The sequence below is a fragment of the Drosophila mauritiana genome, chromosome 2L, assembly GCF_004382145.1.
Source record: "Drosophila mauritiana strain mau12 chromosome 2L, ASM438214v1, whole genome shotgun sequence".
NCBI classification, from domain to species: Eukaryota; Metazoa; Arthropoda; class Insecta; order Diptera; family Drosophilidae; genus Drosophila; species Drosophila mauritiana.
In genome coordinates this window covers 15,742,472-15,769,973 of record NC_046667.1, presented here as the reverse complement: position 1 = coordinate 15,769,973, position 27,502 = coordinate 15,742,472, and the positions used below count along the sequence as shown (strand labels likewise).

The 27,502-nt window shown below is 38.4% G+C and overlaps 1 protein-coding gene across 14 annotated transcripts; it reads right to left on the bottom strand.

The window, feature by feature from the left end:
• Positions 1-1,024: 1,024 nt before the first annotated feature.
• LOC117143280 (voltage-dependent calcium channel type D subunit alpha-1) lies at positions 1,025-21,896 on the bottom strand. 14 transcript variants are annotated; one of them, XM_033307862.1, is made up of 32 exons: positions 20,410-20,823; positions 18,228-19,501; positions 17,932-18,157; positions 17,675-17,780; positions 17,289-17,428; positions 16,963-17,069; positions 16,483-16,635; positions 15,874-16,055; positions 15,254-15,773; positions 14,954-15,179; positions 14,681-14,891; positions 14,409-14,618; positions 14,232-14,350; positions 14,080-14,138; positions 13,677-13,803; positions 12,455-12,584; positions 12,136-12,302; positions 11,957-12,044; positions 11,254-11,361; positions 9,599-9,706; positions 8,685-8,737; positions 8,479-8,625; positions 7,945-8,416; positions 7,797-7,880; positions 7,672-7,737; positions 7,428-7,616; positions 7,126-7,374; positions 6,412-7,071; positions 5,917-6,350; positions 5,390-5,430; positions 2,407-2,537; positions 1,025-2,339 (listed from the first exon to the last, which is right to left on the bottom strand). In XM_033307862.1, the coding sequence occupies exons 1-32, from the start codon at positions 20,748-20,750 to the stop codon at positions 1,809-1,811; spliced, it is 7,659 nt and encodes a 2,552-aa protein (XP_033163753.1). In that variant the 5' UTR covers positions 20,751-20,823; the 3' UTR covers positions 1,025-1,808. The 14 variants fall into 14 exon arrangements, 12 of the variants coding, with proteins under 12 accessions (XP_033163753.1, XP_033163772.1, XP_033163761.1 ...); XM_033307881.1 differs by having other exon boundaries at positions 13,677-13,788; XM_033307870.1 differs by lacking the exon at positions 13,677-13,803 and adding an exon at positions 12,994-13,111.
• Between the last annotated feature and the right edge of the window lie 5,606 nt (positions 21,897-27,502).

The window sequence follows — 27,502 nt, the reverse complement described above, 5'->3', positions numbered from 1 at the left end:
CAGAGAGCATGTGAAATATTTATGGAGGGGCATTGTGAATGTCATGATGATTAGTTGCATATTCTCTTAACCCACCAATGCCAACGGAGCTGGCTGTGTGCCCGATTTGGACCAGGCAAATATTTAATTTAAGAACATTTTCTTGCGTTATCCTCGAACATGGGACGTGGGCCACAGCGTGGCGTGTCCTTTTACTATCCTGTCCAGTGCTGTCCTGTCCCGTCCAGTCCTTGCAAATCTCAGTTGGATTCCACCCACTCTTGGGCAACACCCCCCTCTTTCTTTGCCGAGCTCTTCCTCCTTCGATTGCAGCTGAGGCTTAGTCATACTCGTATTAGCCCAAGTCAAACAATGGCATTGGCAAACCGAAGAACAGCGCCAAATTGCAACGTGCAGAAGCCAGTGGAAAGCGGGAAAATTGGGGAAAACACAGGGCCTGGCCAAGTGGCGTTAAGAAAATGCACCAGACAGAAAATCGATGGCAATATTCTAGCTACTTTCGACTGGGTCTGCTGCTGCTGCTTCTGCTGCTTCTCCTGCTGTTGTTCCCGGGCTTATTTGTTTATTTTTTATTGTTCCTTGTGGGGGAGGCACTCTAAATCCTTTGTGTGGCAGATTAACACGTGCGCGCTCTCGGGACTTTTTGAAAAAAGTAGAAAAGTCAGAAGGTCACTTTGAAGTTGCTTTCACAGCCAGAGATATATTTAAATTAGTTTGTTTTTTATACACAAAAATGCTTTTTGATATTTTCAGCTGAGGCAAAATAGATTTTTAACTGGCGAAATTAGCTTGTTTTTCTATATACTTCGGTTTTTCCCTTTTCCGATTTTGTTTGTTTTTAAATATCACACAGACTATAAGTCTAATTGGCAAGAAAAAAAATAAATAAATAAATAAGTACTCAATCCCAACAACAATCTCCACGGTTGTGGAGAGACCGATAGTGATCATTTTCGAAAACAAACACTTCTTGCAAATTAATATTCAGGAAGAAATAGAATTAATGCTTTTTATGAAACTCTGTTTTTATTTTCTCACATTTTCTCGGTTTTATTGTAAAAATTCAATCATAACAATTAAAATTCAGTTTACATTACTTTTTAAGGGGGCTTGGGACTCTCGTTCAGTTTGAAATTATGCTATTACATTTATGAATTTTATACATATATGTATGTCTGCTACATATATTGTAAACAATTCCTTTTATCGTAAATTGTTCATATTTTAAATACTTAAAAAATAAAATGCGTCTAAATCGAAATAGGTAATTACACTGTCGCTCAATAATGTAATGTTCAATGTTAATGTATAATTATTTCATTTCCGTTTTGGTGATTATTACCTAATCAATTATATTGGTGTGGTTTTTATTTATATATTTTTGGTTTTGATCTATATTTCTAATTAGAAGTTAAACGTTATCAGTTTAGGTTGGTTTCCTCTTTTTTTTATCCAAAAATATACATTTTCCCTTAATTTGTTCAGTTTAGTGTTGTTGGTTTTTGGTTTTCTGGCTCGTTAGAGGACGAAGGCCCACGATAGATTTCTCAAAAAGGCAAAAACATTAATATATTTATACATATACAATTAGCTGATTTTCTTTATACAAGTTATACAAGTTTTGTTGGTTTGGTTCCCGCTTGTGTGTGCGAACAATTCAAATATAACAATTCCCGATGCTAAGACTAATGTGTTTTTCTTCGCTAAAAATAACAAATAAATTAGCCAATAAACCTCAGCTTGCGCTTAATGCACACTTAAAGTTCCATCAAGAAGACATTCTGTATGTATAGCTTACAATGTGGGTGCTATGAGGAGTAGGTCGGATTGCCCTGTCCTCTTTGCGGCGATTGTTGCTGCACTGGTTGTGCAGTTGGTGACATGTTCATTTGGCTATTGGCATTAGCTCTAACATTTAAGCTACTCGAATTGTTTTGGCTAACTTGGGACTTATTGTTATTGTTTGTGGTCGTGACTGTGGCAACACGTCTCAGACGATTATCCGGAATCGGTGGTGAGTTCAGAGTGCCCGAGTAAGGCTGATGTTGCGGCGACAGCGAGGACGGGCCACTTCCGCTTCCGCCGAAGGCGTTGCGAATGCTGCTACTACCGCCCAACCCACCTCCAGAACCAGCTCCTCCCAGGCCACCGGCGGATCCACCGAAGATGCTCCCATTGCTACTGCCGATCAGACTCAGCGAGTGCTCGTTCGAGAGGATCTGGTGGGCGGCCAGGTTCATCTCCTCGGGCGTCATGTCCAGCGCCTCGCGCATCTCCCGTGCAGCGGTTCCCACGAACTCGGAGTCGCAGTATTTACCCAATCCCTCAGCGGCGAGTACCTATAATTTGAGATCGATTATGCTTTTGGTCGAATGCTGATTTATAAGTTAGTATTTAAGTACTTACCCCTCCAATCAATGATTCGGCTAGGCCGTTCATATCAGATGAAGTTGGTAAACGACGCTGATCGTAGGGACTAGCTGGTGTCGATTGGATCATGCGTTCGTGGCCAGGAAGAGCACCATTGGGTGCGTAGACTGCATGTTTGCATAAAATAGGAAATTTTCGAGGTCAATTGTAAGTCAATTTATTCGTTTTGGTGTGAATATATGATATATACACGCTTTATTTGAGCTAGATGATCCAGGTATTTATGCTTTAAGTCAATCTAACCTACGCTTTAAAATATTAAATCAAATATATAAAGCAATATTCTTGCAACTATTATGATCTATAAGCTGATCATTTATTTAACTTATTTACAAAAGAAAAACTAGAGGTTTTATTTAAAATATATTTTTTTTAGTATTATACAATGTAAAAAAATAACATAAGGTCTCGAGAATATTTACGTTTTTGCTATAAAATCCAATTCAATCGAATCACTATTTGCTTAATAGAAATGTACACGTTCTTTTTGCCTTACAAGGATCATCAAGCTTTTTTATTTTGTTTATAATTATGATTACTGTTATTGGTTAGTTAAGCATTCGACATTGCAAGCTCTTTATACACGATCTGCATACATTGTTAATATCATAAGCACAATTAAAATTATAATTTTGTTTCTAAATTAAGCAAGCAGTTATTGGTTAGATAAGGGCAAAGCTCAATGTTCTGCAAAATTACTAAGCAACACTTATACGCAATTTAGCTAGACTTTCTATAAACAATGCAGGCGTAGCATCTAAGCATCTTTTATGGTAATTTATTCGAATGTTTTGTATTCACAGTGTGTTAGTTAATGTTCGTATAGGGGATGTGAAATCCCCAAGGCCCCAATCCGGGTGACAATGGTTTTCCCACACAAAAAAGAAAAGGAAGCGACAACAATACAATACTGAGAGACAATAGTGAACTTTTGGAATACACTTTCTGGCATATTTTTTTTTTCGCATAGCATAGGATAACATAAACGTACGAGTATATTTCTGTAACAATTACAACGATGACAACGTTCAGATTCGCAGCTGTATACAAATTGAGTATTCGGTTTTTGGTTAGTATTATATGTGGTAAGATGTGGTTTATATGGTCGCAAGGCACACACTTTTGTAAGGGATATGGCTCAATAAAGCCAAGGCCAAGGCTTATGAGTAGATGGGCACAACATCACGGCTTTTTAAAATAAATATATATAAGAAATTTTATATATATTGAATATATAGACATCGATATCGGGTTTGCTTTGGGTTTGCGTTTAATTACGTTCGTTCTCTCTTGTTGCTGTTGTTGCGTGTTAAACGATTGTTGTTGCTAAAGTTGTTTCTGGTACTTGTTGTAGTTTGTTGTTCTTGTTGTAGGTGTTATGTCATTAAATCCATATTGTTATCAGGGAACTTTCATATAGGAACTCACGAAATATCATAATTTTTACCGACAACGGAATGTTTCAATTGCTTCTCTCTTGCGCATTTTAAACTTAACAGAAAATAATCAAACAAAAATAAAAATGCTTTTGGGAAGGATTCCCATTTGGAAAGGGAAACCAGTCTTGATTCGAACTCTTTGCAGACTCTTTGGACACTGAAGAATTTGGTCAGGGTTCGAGACTCAGCACTCGGTGGTTTTTAAACTCGAATCACTTATGCTATAATAAAAATGTTTGTGAGAAAGAGTTATAAAAACAAATTACTTTAGCAGACACAATTGACTGGTTTTAAAATGTATCCTGTCTTGGCGAATTTGTTCTTCTTGAAAATTTATGATTTTTGATGGGTTAGTTCCGTTCATTAGTTTGTAATTAACAAAAGGAGCCACATACGCTAAGGTTAATAGTGGTTGTTATAATGGAAAGATCTAATTTTCGAAATGGGTTTTTATGTTCATTTAAGTTGTGGATAACACAATAGCTATTGGGAAGAAGTTTGGAAGGAGAGATTGGTATCGATAGTATTTAAGATAGATTAGCCAATTTGAGAATCAAATTCATTCTTTTTCTGCATCATAGAAAAAAAGAAATAAAAACTCTTTCATTAAATGAAAATATATACTTCACAAAATTATAAATCTGTTCAAAAACCAAGTATTCCGATCTAATGCGATTTTAATGTCACGAATAAATAATCATTTCCCACCTTAGAACATATAATATATGTTTTTACCTGTGTTTTAGCTTTTCTGAAATTATAAAAATTCTTATGGTAATGGCTTTATGTATGTTTTTGTGTGTTTGGCTCGATTTGAACTATAATGCAGCGGAAGCGTTTCTATAGAACTATAATTATTAGCTATAAATAAAGCTGCACTCAATATTACTAAGCTACGAGTTTGTTCTACAATTACTATTCTATTTAGGTTTAAAATCTAATCGATGTGTACTACAATGATGTGAAACATAATGACAATTTCATTTTCGATTCAGTTGATGTAATTTGGTCCCAATTAGAAAACAGCCAGGTAAACACAATAAGAACATATAACATTTGGCCGCCTCATCTGATTAGTTTATGATTTTGCAATTGACCTGAAAAGTCGTATTGAACGTTTTTACATGCCGCAGGCAAAAACAAATCTTAGAACGCAGTGGTCGAGAATCTGTACATCATTTTAATTTGCAATATGTTTAATAGGAATGCAGCAGCTACGTAATCGGATGTAAAACAAAACAAATCATTTCGTAAACAATTAGATTGGTGTTATAATAAATTGTTGCTTTTTTGTTAGGGTCAAATTCGAAGTGTGTAAAAACAACAAACGAACCAATTTGATCGGAATTTTTTTAGAATTTTGTCCGGTTAAAAAGGAATAAAATATAAAACACATTAAATAATGTTAATAAAAAGGAGTGCATTTGGTTGTTGCTGTTGCAATTACTGCTGTAGTTGTTTTTGTTATGTTTTTATTTGTTTTAATTTTATCATTGCAATTTGCAGCATTTTAGGCTTACCATTGTTATATGGATGCAATAAAATACCACGATTGCGGTTGCTGAAATTAATGTTCGGGGATTGAGTAAAAGTTTGGTTTATGTTTTGCTTTTTTGCTCAATAGGTTGGTCGTTTCTGTTTCAATTGTCTTGAGATCCACTAGTTTATGTGGCAACAAGTATGCATTTAAGGTATTTTTTGTGATTGCAACTAAGTTTGCTAAGTCAACTAATTGAAAACTCGTATTTATTTTGGTGGTGCCAAGTCAGTTGTTGAGCTTGGCTCGGCTCCTTTTGTCCATTACAAACTTTAGGGCGCTCTTCACTAGGTGACCAAACAAAATGCCACAAAACAGAAAACGCTAATTGTTGGCAATAAGAATATGGATAAACTCACTAAACAGCAAGCCATAGTAACGAGTATTATGGTAATGGAGCTTCGTGTTTTTAAATATTTTTTTTTTTTTTTTGATGTATGGCTAGGTGACAACTCAAAATTGGCCTACAGACCGCTTCTCCGGTGAAGTCCTCCACCCCCGCATACTCACTCATAGTTAATGGCATTCGCCTCAGGCGGCAGTGTTCCGGCCACAGTGGCCGCTCCGCCTCCATTTTTGGCCAGCGGTCGCATGGATATGCTCTCGCCGAATGTCCTTAGCTCTCCGCCACTCCCTGTCCCCTGCAGTTCGTCCTGCAGCTTTCCGGCTGCCGCCAAACGGGCCTGCATTATGTTCCGCGTTATATTGTTCACTCCGTCGGCTACGCTGCGGTTCAAGGTGTCGTACAGATAATCCCCGCCAGCTGGATCGACGCTCCCCAGGACCAGCGAGCTACCGCCCACGCCCAAGGCCGCGGACGCGGATCCACCGATCGCCAAGGCTCCGTTGCTCTGCGAAGCAGTTGCCTTGGCACTTCGCCTGAAGGTTCCGTTTCCATGTCGGCGGATCGATGACCACACGCTGCCAAAAAGCGTATGGTGGCGCTGCAAGAAATAGTTCGAAAAAATTAATATGAATAAAATATTATCTTTATTGCTAACTTACGCGATGCATGGGCTCCGGCTCTTGGTCCAGTTCGTCAAGATTGCCGGAGATGGCTCTCTTGAGAGCTGGGGACACTTCGTGTAGGGTTCGCAAGCCGGCCTGCAGCGTGACTGTATTGCTGTCCGGATGACCCTCCTTGCCCTCCTGTTCCTTGCGCTTCTTGAAGCGCCGGAAGTAGTCCTGAATTAGATATGTGGCGTAGAACTTTCCGACGGTCACCTCGTCATCGTTGCCCGGCGGTGGTACAACCTGATCCAGCAGCTTCGGATTGGTACGCTTCCAGATCTGCTTGATCGTGGCGCGCAGCTCGGAGTTGGCATCATCGATGTTACCGTCAGTTTTGATGCTCAGCGAAGTGCGGACCACCGCAAACAGTGTGGCATTGAAGAGAACCGTTCCATCTGAGTTGAGGGGCATGTTCATGGAAACCAGTCGCTTGCAGGCCATTCTATGTGGACACAGTTTGCCGAAGCCAAGTGGTGGGGAGATCTTTCTCAGCAATGTGACCACATCCAAGTGTTTGATGCGCCCCTTGGCGTCCGGATCGTACTCGCTCCACAGGCGAATAAACTCGTCCAGGTGATGGGGACCCAAAATGGACCAATCCCGAGTCAGATAGTCAAAGTTGTCCATAATGACGGCCACGAAAAGATTAATGATCTGAGAAAAACTTATTTGATTTCAAGAGAATAGAGAAGTGTTTTGCATCCTTACCAAAAACGAGCAGAGAACATAGAAGGAAATAAAGTAGGGATAGGCTATTGAGGAACCGCATGGTTCTCCCGGCGTATCTGAACTCATATCGCACTTCACATCCGGTTGCGCCGAGCACGACATCATAATTTCCTGCCAAGCTTCTCCGGTGGCCGATCGGAAGAGTACTAAAACAGCCTGCTGGAACGTTTGGAAATTGTTATTGGCCGTGATGGCGTTGCCGCCATCTAGAGCAATTTTGCCGAACACCTGAAAATATACGGTTTATTAAAGGTATCTCTCTGTTAAAACACAAGACTTACCTGCATCCCCACAACCGCATAAATGAAAAATAGAAGCACAATTAGCAGGGCTACATATGGAAGTGCCTGGAAGGATTTGATAAAAGTCCACAGTAATGTTCGAATGCCTTCGCCTTTGCTGAGTAGCTTGACGAGTCGCATCACTCGGAACAGTCGGAAGAAATTGATGGATATTAAATTTGAACCAGCCTGAAATAGTGCGTTTTTTAACTATATATAATTAAGCAGTTTTTAATGAACTCACTGATTTCTTGGTGGATTTGCAGCCCTCTACAATGTCACATTCTGCTATCTGAGAAGTATCCTTGCTCTGCAAATATTTTTAGAATAATTAGAACAAAGAATTTTCAAGGTAATAAGTTTAAGGACCTTAATTTCAGAGTAGACAATGTCAATGAAACTGCCTAAAACGATGATAAAATCGAATACGTTCCATGCATCTCCAAAGTAGTTCTGTAATGTGATAATTAGATTAGTATTAATTATAAATATTTTTGTTTTTTTTACCACTTCTTACCTTAAATCGAAACGCGGCTAATTTAAAAACAAATTCCAAAGCAAACACTGCCGTAAATATCATATTCAAGGCATCTAAAAGTTCCGTGTACCACAACGGCTGATTATAAAACTTCATAGCCAGTGTTACCGTGTTTATCATGATCAGTATGAATATTGTGTACTCGAAGGATGATGACGTGACGAACCACCAGACCTTATATTGTATACCATGCTTGGGTATATAGCGTCTAACGGGTTTCGCTTTCAAGGCAAATTCTATGCAATTGCGCTGATTCTTATCCAGATCACAATTCTTATATTCCTGTTCACCCTCATTTTGGAAAGTGACGATAACGAAACCGACGAATATGTTCACCATGAAGAAGGCAATAATAATAATGTAGATTATATAGTAGGCAGCTACGATCGGACGGAAGTTGTGTATTGGACCGCCGTTTTCCTTATTCGAATCAATTGAAACATACAGCAAACTGCAATGTCAAATAATGTATAAAAAGGATACTGAAAGATAGTATTATTATGGTAGACTTACCCTGGCCAACCCTCAAAGGTGGACACCGTGAATAATGTCAACATGCCCTTGGCCACATCATCGAAATGGAAGCGATTGTTACTCCATTCCCGTTCCCTGAGTCGCGGCTTATGAACATCGCCATCATCATAGACCAAATAGGTTCCGCTGAAAGATAATATTTTTATTTATACGAAACCAATAACTAACAAAAATAGCATACTTACTAGCATTCATCTTGAGTCATTTTGGAACCATCAGTGCACTTGAAAAACTTGCCCTGTATTTGGTTTGGGGTTTGGAAATGAGTTGGGACGTCAGGGGACGAGAAGATAGTCAAGTATTAGCGAATGAAATGGTAAAGGTGATATGTTAAGGAAAGCAATCTCAACGTCAAGTAATATTCGATAGAGTTTGCTTTCCCAGGGTTCACAAACATTAAAACTTCTTTAATGTACTGACTATTATCTAATACCTAGTTCAAAAAAGCTTTACTTTGATAAACTATCTAGTTCTACATATGTTTGCTTAAAAGTATGCACACAGTTACAGGGTGTTTCATATGCAAACACATTTACATACACTGCTCAAAACTTTTGGATGGACGACAAAGGTTTTAGTTTTTTTATATTGGACAGAGCATTATTTACAGACGGGACACCAACAAGGGTTATTGGGTTGGAAAACATTGTTACAAACGTTGGAAAATATATAAATATATTACATTGGGTTGGCAAGGAGCGAGCTAACTTTGCCTGAGAGGTTAGTTTGGAAAGCTAGGAACTGAACTGAGCTGGGTGGTAAAGCTTAGAAATTTTTATTTCGTTTACCAAGCTATTGCGAAGCGAATTTTTTTTGATATGAAGAAAATGTGTAAGAAACTTGACTTAGACTTTTCTTTAGAGAAAGGTTTCTACTTAGTCAAATCCAAAAATATCACACCGACAATAGTTACCTTTCAATACAGAATTACCCTACACACAAATACCGAAAAGAATCTACAAAATTCAAAGCACATACAGAGTAAGCCGCAATTTTTCTTTATTTATAGTTGGTCCCTTAAAAAATAAAAGCGCACACTTAAAGCTGTCTTCAGATACCCTTTACCAATGACTTTTATATATAATTCAAAAGAAATTACCTTAAAGAGTTGTACTCCAATAACAGCGAACATGAATTGTAACAAATATGTCACCAACATGATATTACCAATGGTTTTGATTGCGACTACAACGCACTTGACCACATACTGCAGAAGTTTAATTATTTATCAGTGTAGGCCAATTGGTTTATTGTTCGAATTTTTGACGTATGAATAACAATAGGAAATATAATTTCATTTTTAATTCAAGAAATTGTGTGGTTTTTCAGAACCAATTTGTTGGATGATATCAAATGAATTTGTTGCCATTATATTAGTATTGAAAACACGACATTTTTTGGGTTCGCAAAATTCAATTCAAAACAACCGAAACACGTTCAAGGAGAGAAAAAGGGAAGAAAATACGTTTAAAATATTGGGAAATCTTGTGAAATTTGATTATATTTTTTACAATTACAGAGAAAATAATAAAACAGAAAATACAATTATAAATAAAATCAAAATGTTTATCTTGACAAGGTAAAGATAATAAAAAATCAAAAATAAAATCAGTACACTTTAAATTATTATTTTATGAATCCATAGTAAGAGTTATCTATTAAATGCAAGAAACATCTTAGAACAATTTTTTATACAGATATATTTAAAACTTATGGTTAACTTTACAGTGGATTCAATAGTTTGTTTACAATCTTAATGCAGTTGTGAGTTGTTGTTACTGATGGTCCGCAAACATGGGGTTCTTTACACCGGGAAAGATTTTCACTATAGGACGGATTGGCCTTGATGCTAGGGTGCAAGGTAGGTTGCTGATTTGTAGCTAATGGCTAAAACCCAAAACTCATGTGCTGATGTGTGTGCTATTAGGTATATAGCGTATATACTGTATGTGTAAGTGTGCTCATGATCGGTTTTCGATATCTATTGTGAATTTGTTGCATTAGACGTGTACAAACGCAGAAAATGGGTGTGGAATATATAAGATTTGATAGTATAATAAATGGCATAATGTGTATTAAATCGTGTGAGTTGTGTTACGATCGCGAGAACTGGATGCTGTGAGTCCTTAGAATTATATATTGTATTTTAAGTTCTTATCCCTGCCACAAGACTAAACCGTTCTATTTATTTTGCAGCAATACTTTTTCTATATAAGACTATTTCCTGCTTTATCTTTGTTTCCGACTTGACTTTAATATATTATGCTGAGCATTAATAAGCAATACTAGCCAGCAAAAGTTGTTGATATGTACAATTTAACTTTCTTAGTCAAAAGTAAACGGAAATTAGTCAACATGTTTGAAACCCATAACAAATTAATAAGCTTTTAGACATTATTAGTAGCAGAAAATTCAAACAAAAATTGTATTTTAAACAACAACAAGGTTAGCAGGTTTTTAGAAAATGCTCGTTCTTACACCCAATAATAAACATGAATTTTTAAAATTTTAAAGAGAAACTGAACTATTTGTTTAATAAGGCTGTATGTATAGTAACTAAATTAACTTAGAACTTTTTGTCGAATGCGGTAGTTTGGTTCTAAAATAATTTTTACAGATTCTTAAATGCTAAATAATCGATATTCTTATTGTGGAAGGGTACTAAATTGTCTGCTCTAATCATTAATGAGTAGTGTTTCCCTTGCGTTCTTAATAAAATACTATCCTATTGGGAACTTAAAATTAAAATCATACCTTAAACAATTGGACTCCTATTACGGCAAACATGAACTGCAGTAGGCATGTGACGAGCACAATATTTCCGATAGTCTTAACAGCGACTATGACACATTGAACAACATGCTGTATGTGATACGACGATATATAGTTATAATAAAAACACTATTTAATATATAAGTCTAATTATAGTAAGGCATGTTTGGCTTCTGACTTCCATATTTTGCGCGAACGTATTGCTGGTCATGTGTTTAGTATAAGGGGTTATTACATAGAGTTCACTATGCCCAAGCCACGCCCATACATTCCTATTCCACGCCCATTTTCGTTAGGGTGTTGCGAGTAAAACTCGAAATCAAGAAATATATTTGTCAGCTGTGTGTAGTTCATGAATATACTTTTTATGTTGCTTAATTTATATTTTCATAACTTTATTGAGGTGCACCCTACACCCAGCATTTCAAGGTTTTTTGTTTGGCATACTCTAAAGTTAATTGAAGGCCCAAGAACACTTCGTTGGGATTATTATAATTTAAAATGTTTAACTTGCATATTAGTTTGAGATAAATATTATCATTGATTGTGCTCTTCGTAATGAACTAAAAATTGAAATAATAAAACTGAAACTCAAAGAAGAAGTACAACAATTTTCTGTTGAAGCTTTTGATTATGTGTCAGAAAGTAAGAAGCGAAATTGAAGAGGTTTTGAATGAATTCTTACCTTCAGTCCCTTGGCACGATTAATGGCTCTGAGTGGCCTTAAAACACGGAGCACACGTAGAATTTTCACGACTGAAATCGCATTCGAACTGCAGTTGAAATCGACGTTATAGTTTATGTTCCAGAAGTAATTAGTATCACAACTACTGGGTTAGAGTAGTTATATGGATTATCGTTTACCTGGACACTAGAGATATCAATGACACGCAGACCACAAGTAAATCTAATAGATTAAATGCGGATCTGCAAAAGGCTCCGTCGTGTAATACGAAGCCGTATGAAATCAATTTCAGAATCAGTTCTATTGTGAAAACTGCCGTGAAAAAATAATCAAATTTATTGAGCACCTGCAAAAACAAATGGACAGTTGTGAAGAACATCGAATGGAACGTGTTTCTACTAGAGGTGAAAACTAATATCTGCTAATCGTAACTTACAAGTTTTTTAGTTCATTTGACGCTGATTTATTAGGATTTTGGTCGGAACTGGAGCTACTTACTTTATTCAGGTCATCATTGGCTCTCAGAGGATTCTCTGCTGCCAACATAGCCGATGAAAACATAATGCAACACAGGATAATGTTGCCGAAATTGCTGTGATTGCAAAGCCAGTGGCAGAAGACGCGAAATCTGTTGAAATATAGTAGAGCAGAGTGTTAAGAAACGTGCTCCAAAAATTTATAAATCACAAAAGTAAAATCACAAAAAAAAAACAAAGATATTTTTAGCATGCAGTTAGAAGTTTTACAATTCAAGTTATAAACAAAATCATGGAATAAAAAGCAGCTAAGAGTGGAAATAAATTTTGTCTACCAAAATGGATTTCTATAGTCTAATCAAACTCAAAATAAAACCGGAAATTATTTCTTATGACAATATACAAAACATGGTTAAACAAAAGGACAAATACATGATTATTAAAATTATGTTTAAAAAAAAACATAATCTACGCACACGCACACATACACACAAATATATATATATAGTATTTTCGGAGACTTTCAATATTTGGGGGAAAATAAAACTCAAACATAAAAACCTGTTCGTTTGTGAGAAAAGAAAAAATGATGTGCCCGGCGGTATGGGTAGAATTTTCGTTGCCGTATTAACCTCAGACATACGTCGGGGTCGTGCTGTAATCATGCCTTCTTCATCCACTATATGCAATACAAATTTTATCATATATTACGTATATATATGTAAGTTGCCAATTTGGAAAAAATAATAAACACATTTATAAGAATTTGTCCAAAAACCATTTGTACATTTAAACTACAACTACCTTAAAAATAAACTTAGGTTCTTATTAAAAAATGTATTTTATTTGAAGATCGGTTTGTACCTACATATACTTATTATTACACTCCCATTAAACAGAAAGAGTGAAAATATATTGATACTTAAAGTTGGCCAACCTCAATAGCAAAATGCAAAACCAATGAAAATTAAATAAATAAAACAAATAATCATCGTCGTACTGGGTTTTATCGAAACTAAAAATTGTACAAATTATATACATTCGCAATACGCTTTAAATACAGCTCGATTTAGAATTATTATCGATTGTTTGTCACATGCGAACAACAAACGGTTGAAAACCAGTGTAAGATAACGTAACTCCAATCACAAAACACATGGACCATATTAAAGGGTGTGCGAGGTGTGTTTCTGTAGTATGTCGATCGCTGATGGATCGTTTGATTGATTGCTTGATTGAATTACCTGTTCGTGTAACTGAAAATGAAAAAGGCACTGCCTCGCGGGATTGGCTTTTTAGTCTTCTTCATGCTGACTTCGGATAATCGCCGGGGTCGTGCAGTGACACGTGCTGATACTTCGGAATTGGAGTCTTTTAATTAATAATTGCAAGTGTTGTGTGTTTTTTCATGGTTTTGGTTGGTTTTTGTTTTGTTTTTGTGTGCGAGGTTTCCGAAAAATAGCAGCATAGATGTAGGCGTCGGCGGCATTGTTTTAGAAAATATTTTTGATTTGGTTTCGATAGGTGTTAGTTTCTTGATAAAGTTTAAGCATAAGCTAAAGTACTTAAAATATGGTTCTTAGATAATATTTAATTCTTACACTGAGCTTAGTAAGGGGTTGGTTAATAGAAATGAACATGACATACCTTCCTCTTCCTCCTCGCACATTTCACGGACTTCCTCGTCTGATAAAGTTTCATGGTCCCTAAAAACCATACAATTACAATCATTGAAATCAGTTATTTGTGTCATTAATTTGTTAATATATTGAGAGTCAAAAGGAATATTATCGCCATACATTTTGTCTTCATCATCCAGTTCCTGTTGCTCCATATCGATATCTATGCTGAGGTGATCATCCATGCCATCAATTGTTGGAGTCGGACTATGAGACTTCTTCTGAGCAGATTCATCGTGCTGAAATATTAAAAAAAGTTCTTAAGTAGAGTCCTTAGGGAACAAAATTAAAACTTACTGGTTCCTCTTCTTTTTCGACTTCAGAGAGCGAGTCGGCATCGGCCAAATTATCCACAGCAATGGCCAAGAACACGTTTAAAAGGATATAGTTACCGCATATGAACAAAATAATAAAGTAAATACACGCCAAGGCACCATAGGAGGACACACCGCCATAGGCATTGATGCCCACATACATCACAGCATTCCAATCCTCGCCAGTCATGATCTGTAAAACTTGCATTATATCATTCCGTTTGCGATTAAAGCTAGAAATCAAAATTAACTTGCCTGAAACACTGTGAGTAGAGCCTGCCAGAAGCAATCGAAGTTCATTCGATACTTCTCCTCTTTGCCATCAAAATTAAATTTACCGCCAAAAACTTGCATGCCCAGCAGAGCAAATATCACAATAAATAGGAAGAGCAGTAACAAAAGTGAAGCAATCGATTGTATAGAGTTCAATAGGGAAGCGACGAGATTTGAGAGAGACCGCCAGTACCTAAAAGTAAAGATTTGCATTATTTTAGATTTATGTCGCAACTGACAAATGCTTCAACTCACTTAGTTACTTTGAAGACTCTCAGGAGACGTACACAACGCAGCACGGAGACACCCAATGGAGGCATCATTCCCGTGTTCGTTAGCAGGGTTTCCGTAATGCTGCCAATCACCACAAAACAATCAAAGCGATTGAACAGCGAAACGAAGTAGCCCTGAAAGCCCAAGCTGTACATCTTCAACAACATTTCGCAGGTGAACAGTCCGATGAAGAACACGTTGGTGTACTCTAAATAAATATATGTTGATATACAATGTTAATTATTACAAAATAATATATTTTTATTTGTATTTTCCATATACCTTGGAAATTATCCAGCCAATCAAGTTGGCCATAATGTTCCGTGGCCAAGACACCTGTGTTGAGAAACACCAAAACGATGATGAGCCAGTAGAAGGCCTGGGACTTTACTGCCTTGCGACAGGCCCTTCGCATTCGGCGATTGACTCGATCGAAGTCCTTCTTCATTTTGCGCCATCGTGATTCAGTCATTTGGACCTCGGGCATTTCTTCGCCCAGGTTCTCGGTGGAATCCATTTCGTTGGGCTGCTTGCCCTTGCCATCGGATATCAGACCTCCCACGGCGTCTGGTTCAATGTCCTCGGCTTGGGTAATCCAATCGAGATAGCCCCGCAGATCCTCTTCGATCTGCTGCTTCTCGCGCAGCTTCTGGAAGTCGCCGCGGTTCTTGGCCTTGTTACGCTCTTTGGAGAACTCACCGGACAACACACCGAGAATCAGATTCATCACGAAGAAGGCACCCAGGATAACCATGGAAATGAAGTACATCCACTGCCAATCGCTGCCCATTGCATCTTGGATCTGAAGAATATGTTTTTGTTAGAATATATCTATAGATGCAAAGTATTTTTTGAGAATTCTTGAGCTTTAATTATTTGCTTGGACTCTCTATTTTACTTACGCTATATAGGACATCAGTCCAGCCCTCAAGGGTGACGCACTGGAACACCGTCAACATGGCCAGGCCAAAGTTGTCGAAGTTGGTGATGCCGTCGTTTGGTCCATCCCATCCGCCGTAGCACTTGTAGCCCGGTGGACACTGGTAGCCCACTCCGCAGGGCCGGATGTTTTCCTCGTATTCACCTATATTCCGGTTTGTTGGATTTGGTTTGGTTTAGGATTTATGCATTAGTAATGTGGTGAAATGGAATGGAATGAAGTGATATCTCTGAAATATCTGTTGTGTTCAGTGGGGTGCCATTTAAGTTTTCTTGTTGTGCAGTGTCGTTTGCGGAATATGCCGCTTCTTTGGCATATTTGACTTGTCCCAAACAATTTGATAGATTTTCTAGGCTTATTGACTAGAAGATTAGCCGGAGATCGGGGCATTTCCTTACTTGTGCGTGGTAAGAGCCACCGATTTCCACGCTCTAATCTACTAGTGATAGAACCTCAGTGGACGTTGATTTTGAAATGCGACATATCTGGTGGCATTCAAGACATTTGAATGATATTCGTACAACGTATAAAAATTGTACGATTCGATTATGATGGTGGGATCTCCGCTTACCTGTGATCTCATCGCGACACGCCTTGTGCAATTTGCCAGAGAAGAGCTCTAGGCCAATGATCGCATAGATTATGATTACGAATAGGACCAGGAGTGCAATGTGAAACAGTGGCACCATGGCCTTTAAAATTGAATTCAGCACAACCTGTAGACCTGTTGAATAGCGTTATGTATTGCCAATATTCGATTGGGTTATTAGCATGGTGGGCGGTTAAATATCTAGTGCGTACAATCAAAGTTAAGCAGAAAATACGTCACAGAAATAATCGTACATATAATGTAAATGAAAAATCTAAAATTTATCGGACAATCAGCATTTTCATTTCAAGGTTTTTTTAGCTATAAAAATTATTGTACTTTTTCTGTGCAGTATTTTAACTACGAATCCATCCGTAGTTCCTAGATTTCCGCTCTACCAAGCCAGAGGATTTAGGATTCTTTCGTTTTAGATTATGTTCGATGGTGCAATGAAGGCCTTACTTGGTACACCCGATACAAGTCGCAGTGGACGTAGCACTCGAAAGGCACGTAGGGCCTTCACATCAAAGGCGTCCTTCATCAATTGGGAGAGTGCAGTACTTATCGCCCTGGAAAAATGTATGGCATACAAAATTCATACGTGTCTCAGTCTGGACATTATTTCGTTTCGATAATTTGGTTGCTGTTCTTTTCGTTTTACGATTTTCTTTTCTGATTTGGTCAATTTCGATTGAATTGCATATAAGGTAACATAGAAAATGGTTAAAACGAGGCCGCAGTGGGCCTGGGCGCTAAGCGCTTTTAACTGGTATATTTAATATGCTTACCCTATAACTACAATTGTAAAATCTAATAAATTCCATCCATTTCTTAGATATGCACCATTATGTAACACAAAACCATATGCTAAAATTTTCATAACACATTCCGCTGTGAATATAACTAGGAATACATATTCAACTTTTTCCTGTTATTCGGTGTTGGTTTTCGTATCATTTGATTTGTGTTTGATGTGTTTTATGTTTGTATTAGGGATTCAGAATTTGTATTTCAAGGATAGTTTCGTTGGTGGATTTATGAGTTTATGGCATGAGTGAATCGGATGCGCATGAGATGAACGTAAGAGATATACATGAAAGAAATTCATAATCATTAGTAAGCCATTATAATATTTTTATAATTTCAAAATACCCAGTGCATGGGTAGGACTTACCAAGGTTTGATTCGTCACGTTTGAATCGCTGCCCGGATAAGGGGTGTAAACAGCCAAGGCAATACAGTTGGCAAAAATGGTTAACAAAATAAGGAACTCAAATGGTCTAGAAGGGTCAATGTGTTAAGGATAACCATATGCAGGCTTTTCGTCAGATCTTAGAACTATATAGACAATTAGGTTGAAGGTATAGTGGGTTTGGATTTTAAATTTGAAGTTAAAAAGTTTTGGTATAACTCTAGTAATAAAAAGGATACTTCCACTCCACGATGCGAATGCACAAGGCTCGCAGAGGATTCTTGACGCTCAGGCAAAATAATGCTCGTTGTGGTCTGTCTGGTTGCGGTTTTCCACGGCGCTGTTGTCGCTTTTGGCCGGCGGCACCTGCAGCAGCACCACCTTTTTGGCCACCAGCTCCACTTGGTCCAATTGTGGTGCCGTTCATGGTTTCCGGAATGTTTGCAATGCCCATAGAATCGATGCCTTCAAAGGATCGCATTAATAGTTTTATTATTCATTGCTAAAATCATATTTCAAGTGGCAAGAGACTTACCCATGATATTGTTGCCACCGCCCAGATCCCCCTCCCCGGAGTCGTATCTCGCCGTCCGGGAAACATCTCCGCTGCCGGGACCACCGTTGCCGTTTGGCGAAAAGCCTCCCCCGCCGGAGGCTCCACGCTCGAAGTCCATAATGTTGAAGAACTTGCCCGCACCGCCACCAAAATTATCAATTAGCTCCGCGGAACTGGAGTAGAATGGCGAAAAGGCCTGCGTGTCGTCCTCTTCCTCTTCAAAGTACTCGTCGACGTCCTCGTCGTCGTCTTCCTCTTCAGCGGAATCCCCTTGGTCGTGCTGCTGTTCCTGCTCATCAATGTCAATGGTGGTGCCCTCGGGCTCCTCGTCGTCTAGCTCTTGATCCTCCCGATCGAAATCACCGTAGTCCGCGTTCTCGTCTTCGTCGTCGTCCTCCTCGGTTATCCTGCATGTCCTTCTGATCGAGGGACGATTCCTCGAGTTCTTTCTCACGACAACGTCGGCGTTGTCGTCCACCTCGCCGACGTCTTCGAGTGAGTCGTTGTTGCCGCCGCAGCTATCCTGGATGATGCGGACGTCCTCATCGGCATCCTGCCGCCGATCGCTGAAGCTCTCGCAGTCGGCGAGCGATTGCTCCTGGGCCTGTTCCTTGGCTGCAGCCGCAACTGCCGCTACGATGGCCGCTGTGCGCAGGGTTTGCGAGCTGAGATCCTGGTTATTCGGATCGCCGTCGTCGTCCTCGCTATTGTCGTCACAATCGGCGATAAAACTGCAAACGTCGCCGACGCCAAAACCATGCAATGTACTGTTATCACCGGTGATATCGCAGTTGCAACTATTGCTGCTGCTGCTGTCGCCGCCGACGGCACTGTAACTACTATTATCGTCGCGTCCGCCGCCGCTGCTGAAACTACTGTTTGTGCTGCCGGCACTGGTAACACTGTTCTGCGGTTGCAGTTGCCACGCCTCCTCGGGCGTTAGTCTCGGGGGCGGGGCACTGATGCCACCTCCGCCGCAGGATGTGCAACTGGACTTGCGCCGCTTGCCGCTGGAACTGGTTGGTCCTGCTGCTGCGGGACTTGTCGCCGGTCCTGTGGCTATTCCGGTTAGAGATCCTGACTCACTGCCTCCGTTGTTGCTTTTGTGACGACGTTGCTTGAAGTCTAGCTTGTAGGTGGCGTTGTTCACAATCTGACTGGTGACGTTGCTGAGGGCGAGCTCGGTGCTGGTGGGTCGCCTCCTGGTCCCGCTGGGCAGATTCGGATCCTCGGGCGGATCAAGTGCACTGCAGCTGTCGTGGTACGGAGGGAAATGCATTTAATTAATGTTTTATCTTAATCAAATATTCGATTTTCACTTGCCATCAACCATTTATTCTACAGGGTGGGGTATGGCAAAATAGTGTACATTTTTGACTGGAGTTAAACTTTAGCCTAAAATAATTGACCTTTTAAATTCCAATTTAGCAGTTAGCTGTAAAGTGTTCCATTTGTTTATCCTATTTTATGTATCTTTAAAAATTTAATTCCGTAGTTGAAAATGTGGTTCAAATATGAATTGAAATGCATTCTCTTTAATTTTTTCCCGAATGTCATTATTAATAAATTAAAAAATTACTTGCGAATTGATGCACAAAAGTTCCTTTCCCACATATTGTGGTTTGAATAGTGTACACTCATGATAAACTGCAATAGTTTATGGAATTTCCTCAACAAGCAAACAAACTTTTCTGGTTTTTATGACCCACATGTTTACCTTATTATGACTTAACTTGGCAGAATAATTTAAGGCGTCATAAATTAACACCTAGATGTATTCCGAGACTCTGACAAGCAAATGATGTAAATTATTCAAAAATAAAGCAGCAATATCATGTTATTTTAGCTTTACCTCTAATTTATTTTTTCATTGAGATCAGAGGCAGCCTATTAAAGCTCAACTTTGAATCCCCTACGTCCCTAATGCGGGTTCCAAATTGCACATTAAATACTTGGCATGCGATTTCAGACATATGAGACACACAATAAGACGACGAGCACAAGGGACAACATTGAGTCACGATAGGAGTACGATAGTTAATTTTGGGGTCTGGTTCCGACTTACTATGCCCCAGAACGCCTAGTTTGTTCCATGTAATCAAACTCTTGCATTGCATGGAAAATGTATTTCTTTTCGTTCTCCAGCTGGAGTTGTATGTACCTTTGTTGCAGGACTGTTCCCGAGGCAGTTCCCAATCCGGCTCCCAGTCCCGCTCCCGTGGGCGAGGATCCCGCCGATGCCGATGTGGTTAGTGGGTTAGCCGGAACCGGAAGCGTTATCGTCGGCGATCGATGCTGATGATGGTGTTCCGGTTTTACAACGACCACTTCCAAATCACTTTTCGCCGATGACTTGCGGTTGTACTTTCGACTGCCACGCGTCGGCGTTTCGGCCTTCAGATAACGCCGGCTGGTGGACGGGGAGGAGGGCGAGGGTTTCCTCTCGATGACCAGGGTGTTGTCATCGTAGGCTATACAGTTCACCAGCTCCCCGCCACCCATCACAGTATTCGTGGTGGTGGTGGAGGCGGAGGTCGAGGTTGAGGTCGAGGTCGAGGCTTCCCGCTCCCGCTCTCGTTCGCGTTCCCGATCCCCATCTCCACGGTCATAAAGTTTGGCCTCCTTTTGTCGCTGGAATTGCAATTGCCGGCGACGTTGCGATGAGGAGGTGGCTCCACTTCGCGAAACAATGCTCGGCTCGATTGGTTGTTTCTGACTTTTCGAGGCACATGATTCATCGACGATGACAACACTGGCCGGCAATAAATCTCTGCCCGCCTCCCAGTTCTTATCGCTAGTGGTATCCTTATCCTTATCGTTATTGTGTTTATGATTTAGTTTATTGTTAGCACTAGAACTATCCAAGGCATCGTGTCGGGTAATTGGTTGCTGTTGCTCTGACTGCTGCGGCGATTGTTGCTGTTGCGGTGTTAACGAGGCTTGCTCCTTACGGTCTCCTTGCGGGATTAGCGGTGGGGATGGCACAACGGGGGGCGGAAATAGGTTATTAAAGTTAGTAATCAAACTGTGAGATATTGGGGAATTTTCGTAACTTGTGAGTGGCATAATAAAACTTCCATACGCTGTTTTTAACTTCGCTCATAAGGCACACAAACTTATAAAAAATTTAAGATATCTGAATGTTTTAATGGTTCATTAAACTAGTAGCTCCGCTTAAAGAGTTCACTGTTCTAATTAAAATCAAATTTGCAACATAAAGCTCTTATCAGTATTAGAACCAAATATATCACAATTTTATTTCAAGAAATAAATTTAAAACGTCATTGTACCTGTATTCATATTTGAAGTTTCATTCGGACGCACAATATTTATTGCCTTTCCTTTAAAATGCCTATTCGTTGAGCGTTTTCCTTGCCAAAAGCCAAAAAGCGAAACGCGGTCAAAGCATCGCAGCAACAGGTGTGTTTGGTCTCAGTCGCCACACAGACATACACATTTTAATCAGACTCACTTAAATAAGCGAAAAGCTTTTTGTTTTGTGTTTAGAAAATGGTTTAATAGTTGTAGAAATTCGACGGTGGTGACATAGATTTTTTTTGTATTTTTATGGTTATTAGTTTGGACGAGTTAAGAGCGGCGGATTGTAAAAATTTGGCATTTGTTTGTTAGTCTGCAGTGGAGAGTCGTTTTGAGGATTGTAGATCTAAAGCATAATGTAGTTTTCAATTACACCAAACAAATAAGTATTTTATTACATCGAAAACATTTTCTCGCGGAAAACCCATTCCATTTAAAGTATCTCGAAATTTCTCTAACCATCCCCCAAATTAGTTTTTAGAACATATTTTCGGTAATCCCCGACCACAAAGCACTTTATTGGATTTTGCTTAATTCCATTTGAGTGCACCGACAACGAATTTTCATCGCCAGTGATAACTTATCGGCGTTTCCTGGCGTTACCTATATATAACCCACTTTTCCGAGGCATGTGAGAGTGAGAGAGCATCAAAACAAAAACACGCGCAATGTTTACATTTTCCTTTGTTGTCGCAACGACTTTTTTGTGACCCAACTGTCAAATGGGCAATCAACTTTGACTGAGAGAAAGAGACTTTCTCCCGTTTTCTCTCCAACTGGCAAGCTTGTTTTGCAGCCGAGCTTTTGGCCTTTGCAGCAAGGAAAATACATGTTTTATTAAATTACCAAAAAAAAAAAAGTATTATTATTGCTTTTGCGCTTGTATTTTGTTATTAGTACCGAGTATTTCCCAAAAACAAGCTAATCGCAATCACACATTAGTGCGGTTGAATGTCAGCTTGTCTGTGCATTTGGGTAAATATCACACAACTCTGTAGACGGAAATGGGGTCAAGAGCGCGCATTTGGCAGTAAAAACTAATTTGCTCATGGTCTTTTGATGGCCCGCCTGGGAAATGATGTACGCATACTTTTGTGCCTTGCTGGCATATTAATTACATTAAGTATTTCAGGTCTTCCTAGGGTTTTTAGCTGCGTTCCGAGAGGTTAAAGCTGACCGATTGACCTACCCCCGCATATGTAATAGCCTTCACACGCACGCACACCAGCTCACCACGGCACCAACACATGGGAAAGTGTGAAAAATTTCTAATGGCTCACTGCGAAGAAAGTGAAAGCAGCTTTCCACGGTGTCCCTATAGCCTGTTATTAGTTTCCCCTATTCGAAAATCAACATTGCACTTTATAATTTCGGTATTATTGCCTTGGTTCGTTTGATTTTCCTGGCTTTTCAGTGTTGTATTTTATTGTATTTTTCACACGCGACCATCAGCAACGCGAACAAGTTTAAGGAATCAGCCACAAAAGCACACTGTGCAGGAAAAGTCAGCTTTTCGCAGAGGCAGCCGTGAAAATGTTGATGTTAGCCCAAGAAAAGCTTAGGATCTGGAGCTTGCTTATCTGCTGATGGATGGGTTCTAAAATTGGGAAAAGCCTGTTTGGTGTAATTAGGCATTCCAAATGTTCATAGGCCGTTGGAATTCAAAAAGTCATTTTCATGGAGAAACTATATTCAAATAAAATTTATAGATATTTTCATAACCTGGTTATATAAAATAAGAAACTATTTAAATCACTCATTTCTTTTCAAACATTTTCCCTTGCAACACACAATTTCGTGCAGGAGTAATGAATAACTATAACTATTTGAGATGTTTATTCGGAATATACAGGAAATGAGGTTCATATAAGTATTTTATAAATCGCTTTAAAGAGGGAAATCCCAGAGTTATTGTTCAACACTAAACTTGTGTTTACAAACAAACCGAAATCGGAACGTAAATGCCGATAAATGAAAGCGGGATCCAAACATTTATGCTAGCCTATTTTTGTTATTTTTTTTCTCTGTTTGTTCTCTTTCTGTAGATATTTTAAGCATATGCAAATCAACTTTTATGAATAGATCGAGAGTTTTCTGGTCTTGAGTATCTTTATCCCGCTTGCACTCACATTTGTTGTCAATCAGCTGTTGTTGGTGAACGCATGCGCAGATGAAAATGTTTGACAGTTGGCGAGAGACCACAAAAATTTCGAGAGAAAATATTGAGAATTACCATTTTCCCCGAATTATTTTTTCATTCGCGTGTGAACTTCACTTACACAGCGGGCCGGCCTGAGTCACCGAGAATTTTTTTCTGACGCTTGGCAATATATCATAACTTATAATATAGAATCGGTTTTCCCATGGGTGTGTTCTTCGATTATATATACAATTTGGCTAATGATATATTTCCGGCTGAAAGAGACTTCTTGATTTGTTGACTTCTTGACCGTTCCATGAAAATAGATGTTCGCAACTTGTTTTTTTTAATCTAACAAATGTCATCTAACCAATTTGTTGTGATTATCTGTGCTTTCTACGCGTTTTATAAGTAGATATATACATACAACCATAATATCTGATCACCATTAAATGATTTGTTTATCTCTTCCCGCTATTTTTATGAGTTTGTGTGTGATTATTTATTTTTGGTTTTATCAAAACAATTAAATGACCTGGATTTTCGAAGATGCTTTCATTTCAGTGACCATTATCGCAAAACTAATTCTGCCCAATTTAATTTCCAACATGAAACTTAATAATTATTTTTCATAAGCTCTTTATTGAAGGTCAGAAAATTTTAGTGTGCCTTCCCTAAACAGAAGCATCCATTAATTTTGACTATAAAATTGAATTATGCCGCCTCAACGAGAAATTAGTTTTCATCGTGTCCAATGAGAATTGTGCGGGAAAATATTTTTTAAAACAACAGAAATACGTCAGCGGGTGAAGGGGTTGCGGCGTGAGGGTATAGTGTACGATCGGCATTTCGTCGGTCAATTTCTTTGGGCCAGAACAGCAGACTATTTCGCCGGTCTAAAATTAGACCAAGCACACGTAGTTGGATCTGTCGATGCGGCAGTGTTGTTAGTGCTCCTGTTGGCTCTATTGTAGCCCCCAAAATTAAAACAGAAAAAACAACAAAAGCGATCCGCAGGCAGCGAAATTAAATTTAGCCTAATTGTATTGCCTTTACTTAAATCAAATTGCATGGCTTATTGAAATATGCAATGCTGTACCCTGAAAACACCACATGGAACACTTTATCGGCTATCTTTAGACTGCTAAATCGATGCACATATGTATATATATATACTTATATATATAGTATATACTTGATCTAGTTAATTGCTGGGGCTGCTTGTTGAACATTTCACTTACAAGCTGATCCCTCGGCGATTCCCTCGCGTGGCAACAATAAAAACACGCTGCGATTTTTATTTGTTGAGAAGCAGTCGTGCGTACGAAAATCCGAGCCAAAAATCCAACGGCAGCATACGTGGCGTTAATATTTTTAAACTTTTTGGGAGATATCTTCTCTTCTGCTATTCGTTGGGCTGGTTGGGAACCAGCTATACCAATCTCCTAAAATAATAGTTACTACTATTACGACCCTGTTGAATTGGAAACATTTTGAAGAACTTGTTCACTTATATCATGTGTATTTTTATATATAGCTGCTAAAAGTGTGCCAGCTCAACATATAATATAGATTTATCTCACACGTTATACATATATTTTTCATATATATATATTTTTGCACTTTAAACTCGTTTGCACTCTTAACCAATTTGAGAAAACATTTTCCACTTCATCAAATCAATTTTATTGGTATATTATCAATGAAAAATACCAGAGAACCACTAAAAACTGAAATTTTTTTTCACCCGTACAGAAAATGTATTTTCTGCGTGCAGCTTAAAAATAAATCTGAACACACACGGTCGTTGGCGCGGGAACCGAACCAAACCAATTCACGCCAACGATCAGCCGAGAACTGTCAGATTGGTGAGATTTCCAAAGACTCCCTTGCTCGTTGGTGAATTTTTCGGTATTTAGACGATGGATTTGAACGGCAATTTTAGCATATTTTGAAATTTCGATACACAAATACTTTCTTTTAAAAGTCAATAAGCAATCGAATACTTACACTCGTTAGTCATAATGTTGTAAACCTAATTTGTGTCAACTATGTTGTAATCTAGATATTTAACTAGCTTTGAAACTGTTGAATAATAAAGAAATTATTATATAATTTTTGAGTACTTTAAAATTTTTCATTTACAATATAAAAAATTTTATATTGTTATTATTCCAATTATTTTGAATAACTAAATTTCCAAATAATGCCAATTCTTCGCATAATTTTATTTGTTTTTCGAAGAGGTGGAATGCCATTTTGTAACTTCCTCTCAAAACGTGTATAAAAGTTGTTTAATTACACACTACAGCGAGAAACAGAGCTACAAAACCTAAATTACACGAATCATAAATAGGCTCACAAGCCCCAACTGAAATGTAAAACAAAAATTATATCTATATACATATATGATTATGGCGGCAGAATACCGGAGGCAAGAGCAACTTTTGTTTGTCTGTTCGTTCGGCACACGTAGCATATTTACAGGAGGCCAACTTGGAAGCATAACTGCGCCAACAGGAACAGGAAGATCCGCTCAGATTGTCCTTATGCTATGGATATGGATGGGAGGATGTGAGAACACATTCCTCTTGGCTACTGGCTGCATAAACATTTACATATGTATGTGTTTAAATGCACATAATTAGGGGCAAACTGAGAGAAATTCATATTGTTATTCCGGTTTTTTTATTTTTCTGTTAGCAAAATACATCATAAGAATAAGATGTTTAGTTGATTCAAGACATATAATTGGGACCCATAAAATGTTATTTACATAAGCTTACGTGAGTTCTAAAAAAATATGTATTCGTTAGAATTATTTAACATAGATTTAAAATGTATCACATATGGCAAAAACTTTGAAATATTTTCGTAATATTTTTTAGTATATTCTATTACAATTCACCTGAGGACTTCCAGTTGCTCGTGTAAGTTTCTTATAAAAATATCGGCATCCAAATATGCTAATGAATATGTTTTTGAGTATTTCGCTTCCACTGAGTTCACGATGCTCATTGGTTCACCGTTGCGTATGCACGTTATTAACTTGTATGGCTAATTAAAAGTTTTTTACAGGTTGTTATCAGGCTTTTTTTTACCAGCAGAAACGTATTCAAAAATTTTTCATTGCCTTTGCCGGAACCACAGACACTCTCTCACTCGCAATTGGTAAGATAATTGCATTAAAATAACTGAGAGAGATTCTCGGAGTGGCTCGTCCTCGAGGACTTCATTATAAGTTGCCATCTGTGGCAGCAAAAACCCAACCAAGCAAGTAAACTGGGCAACTATATTTCCTATCTCTTACTGCAGGACGAGCCAGGAAAGCAACAAAATGTTAAAGTTGATAATTTTCTGGACATTTTAACTGTAAAGTGACATTTCATACTTTGCGACCTCTCTGGTTTTTGGGGCTCCTCGTTGGGGGCAGTTGGGGGAACAATATACATAAACGTTACTGCAGCAAGGACGCCAACTCGCCAACTCGCAGGACATTCGATAAAGTTGCGCAGAAGTCAAATCTCAAAGGAAATTAATTTGTGTTGCAATGTGAAAATTGTGCTGAAAATTAGGTTTTTACTGTGTTTTTTTTTGTGTATTAATGCAAAACACTCAAAACTTCAGTGTCTGTAGAAATAAAAGTGTCGAAGGTCATCTTTTCTCATATAGTTAACAAAGGTTAATCGATTTTTGATGTTATTTTTGCATAATTTAATTTCCACTAAATCTTTAATTTGTATGTTGTTTTATTTTAATCGTTTTATTTCATTATTTTATTTTATTTTGTTCGACA

Bases quoted from the DNA above. Each gene is read 5' to 3' on its own strand.
- LOC117143280 (XM_033307862.1), bottom strand. From the start codon at position 20,750: ATGGGTGGCGGGGAGCTGGTGAACTGTATAGCCTACGATGACAACACC. The intron at 14,892-14,953 runs GTGAGTTGAAGC...CTTTACTTTTAG, and splicing joins AGAGTCTTCAAAGTAACTAA to GTACTGGCGGTCTCTCTCAA. The intron at 12,585-13,676 runs GTAATTCAATCA...ATATTTCAACAG, and splicing joins ATTTTCAGTTACACGAACAG to ATTTCGCGTCTTCTGCCACT.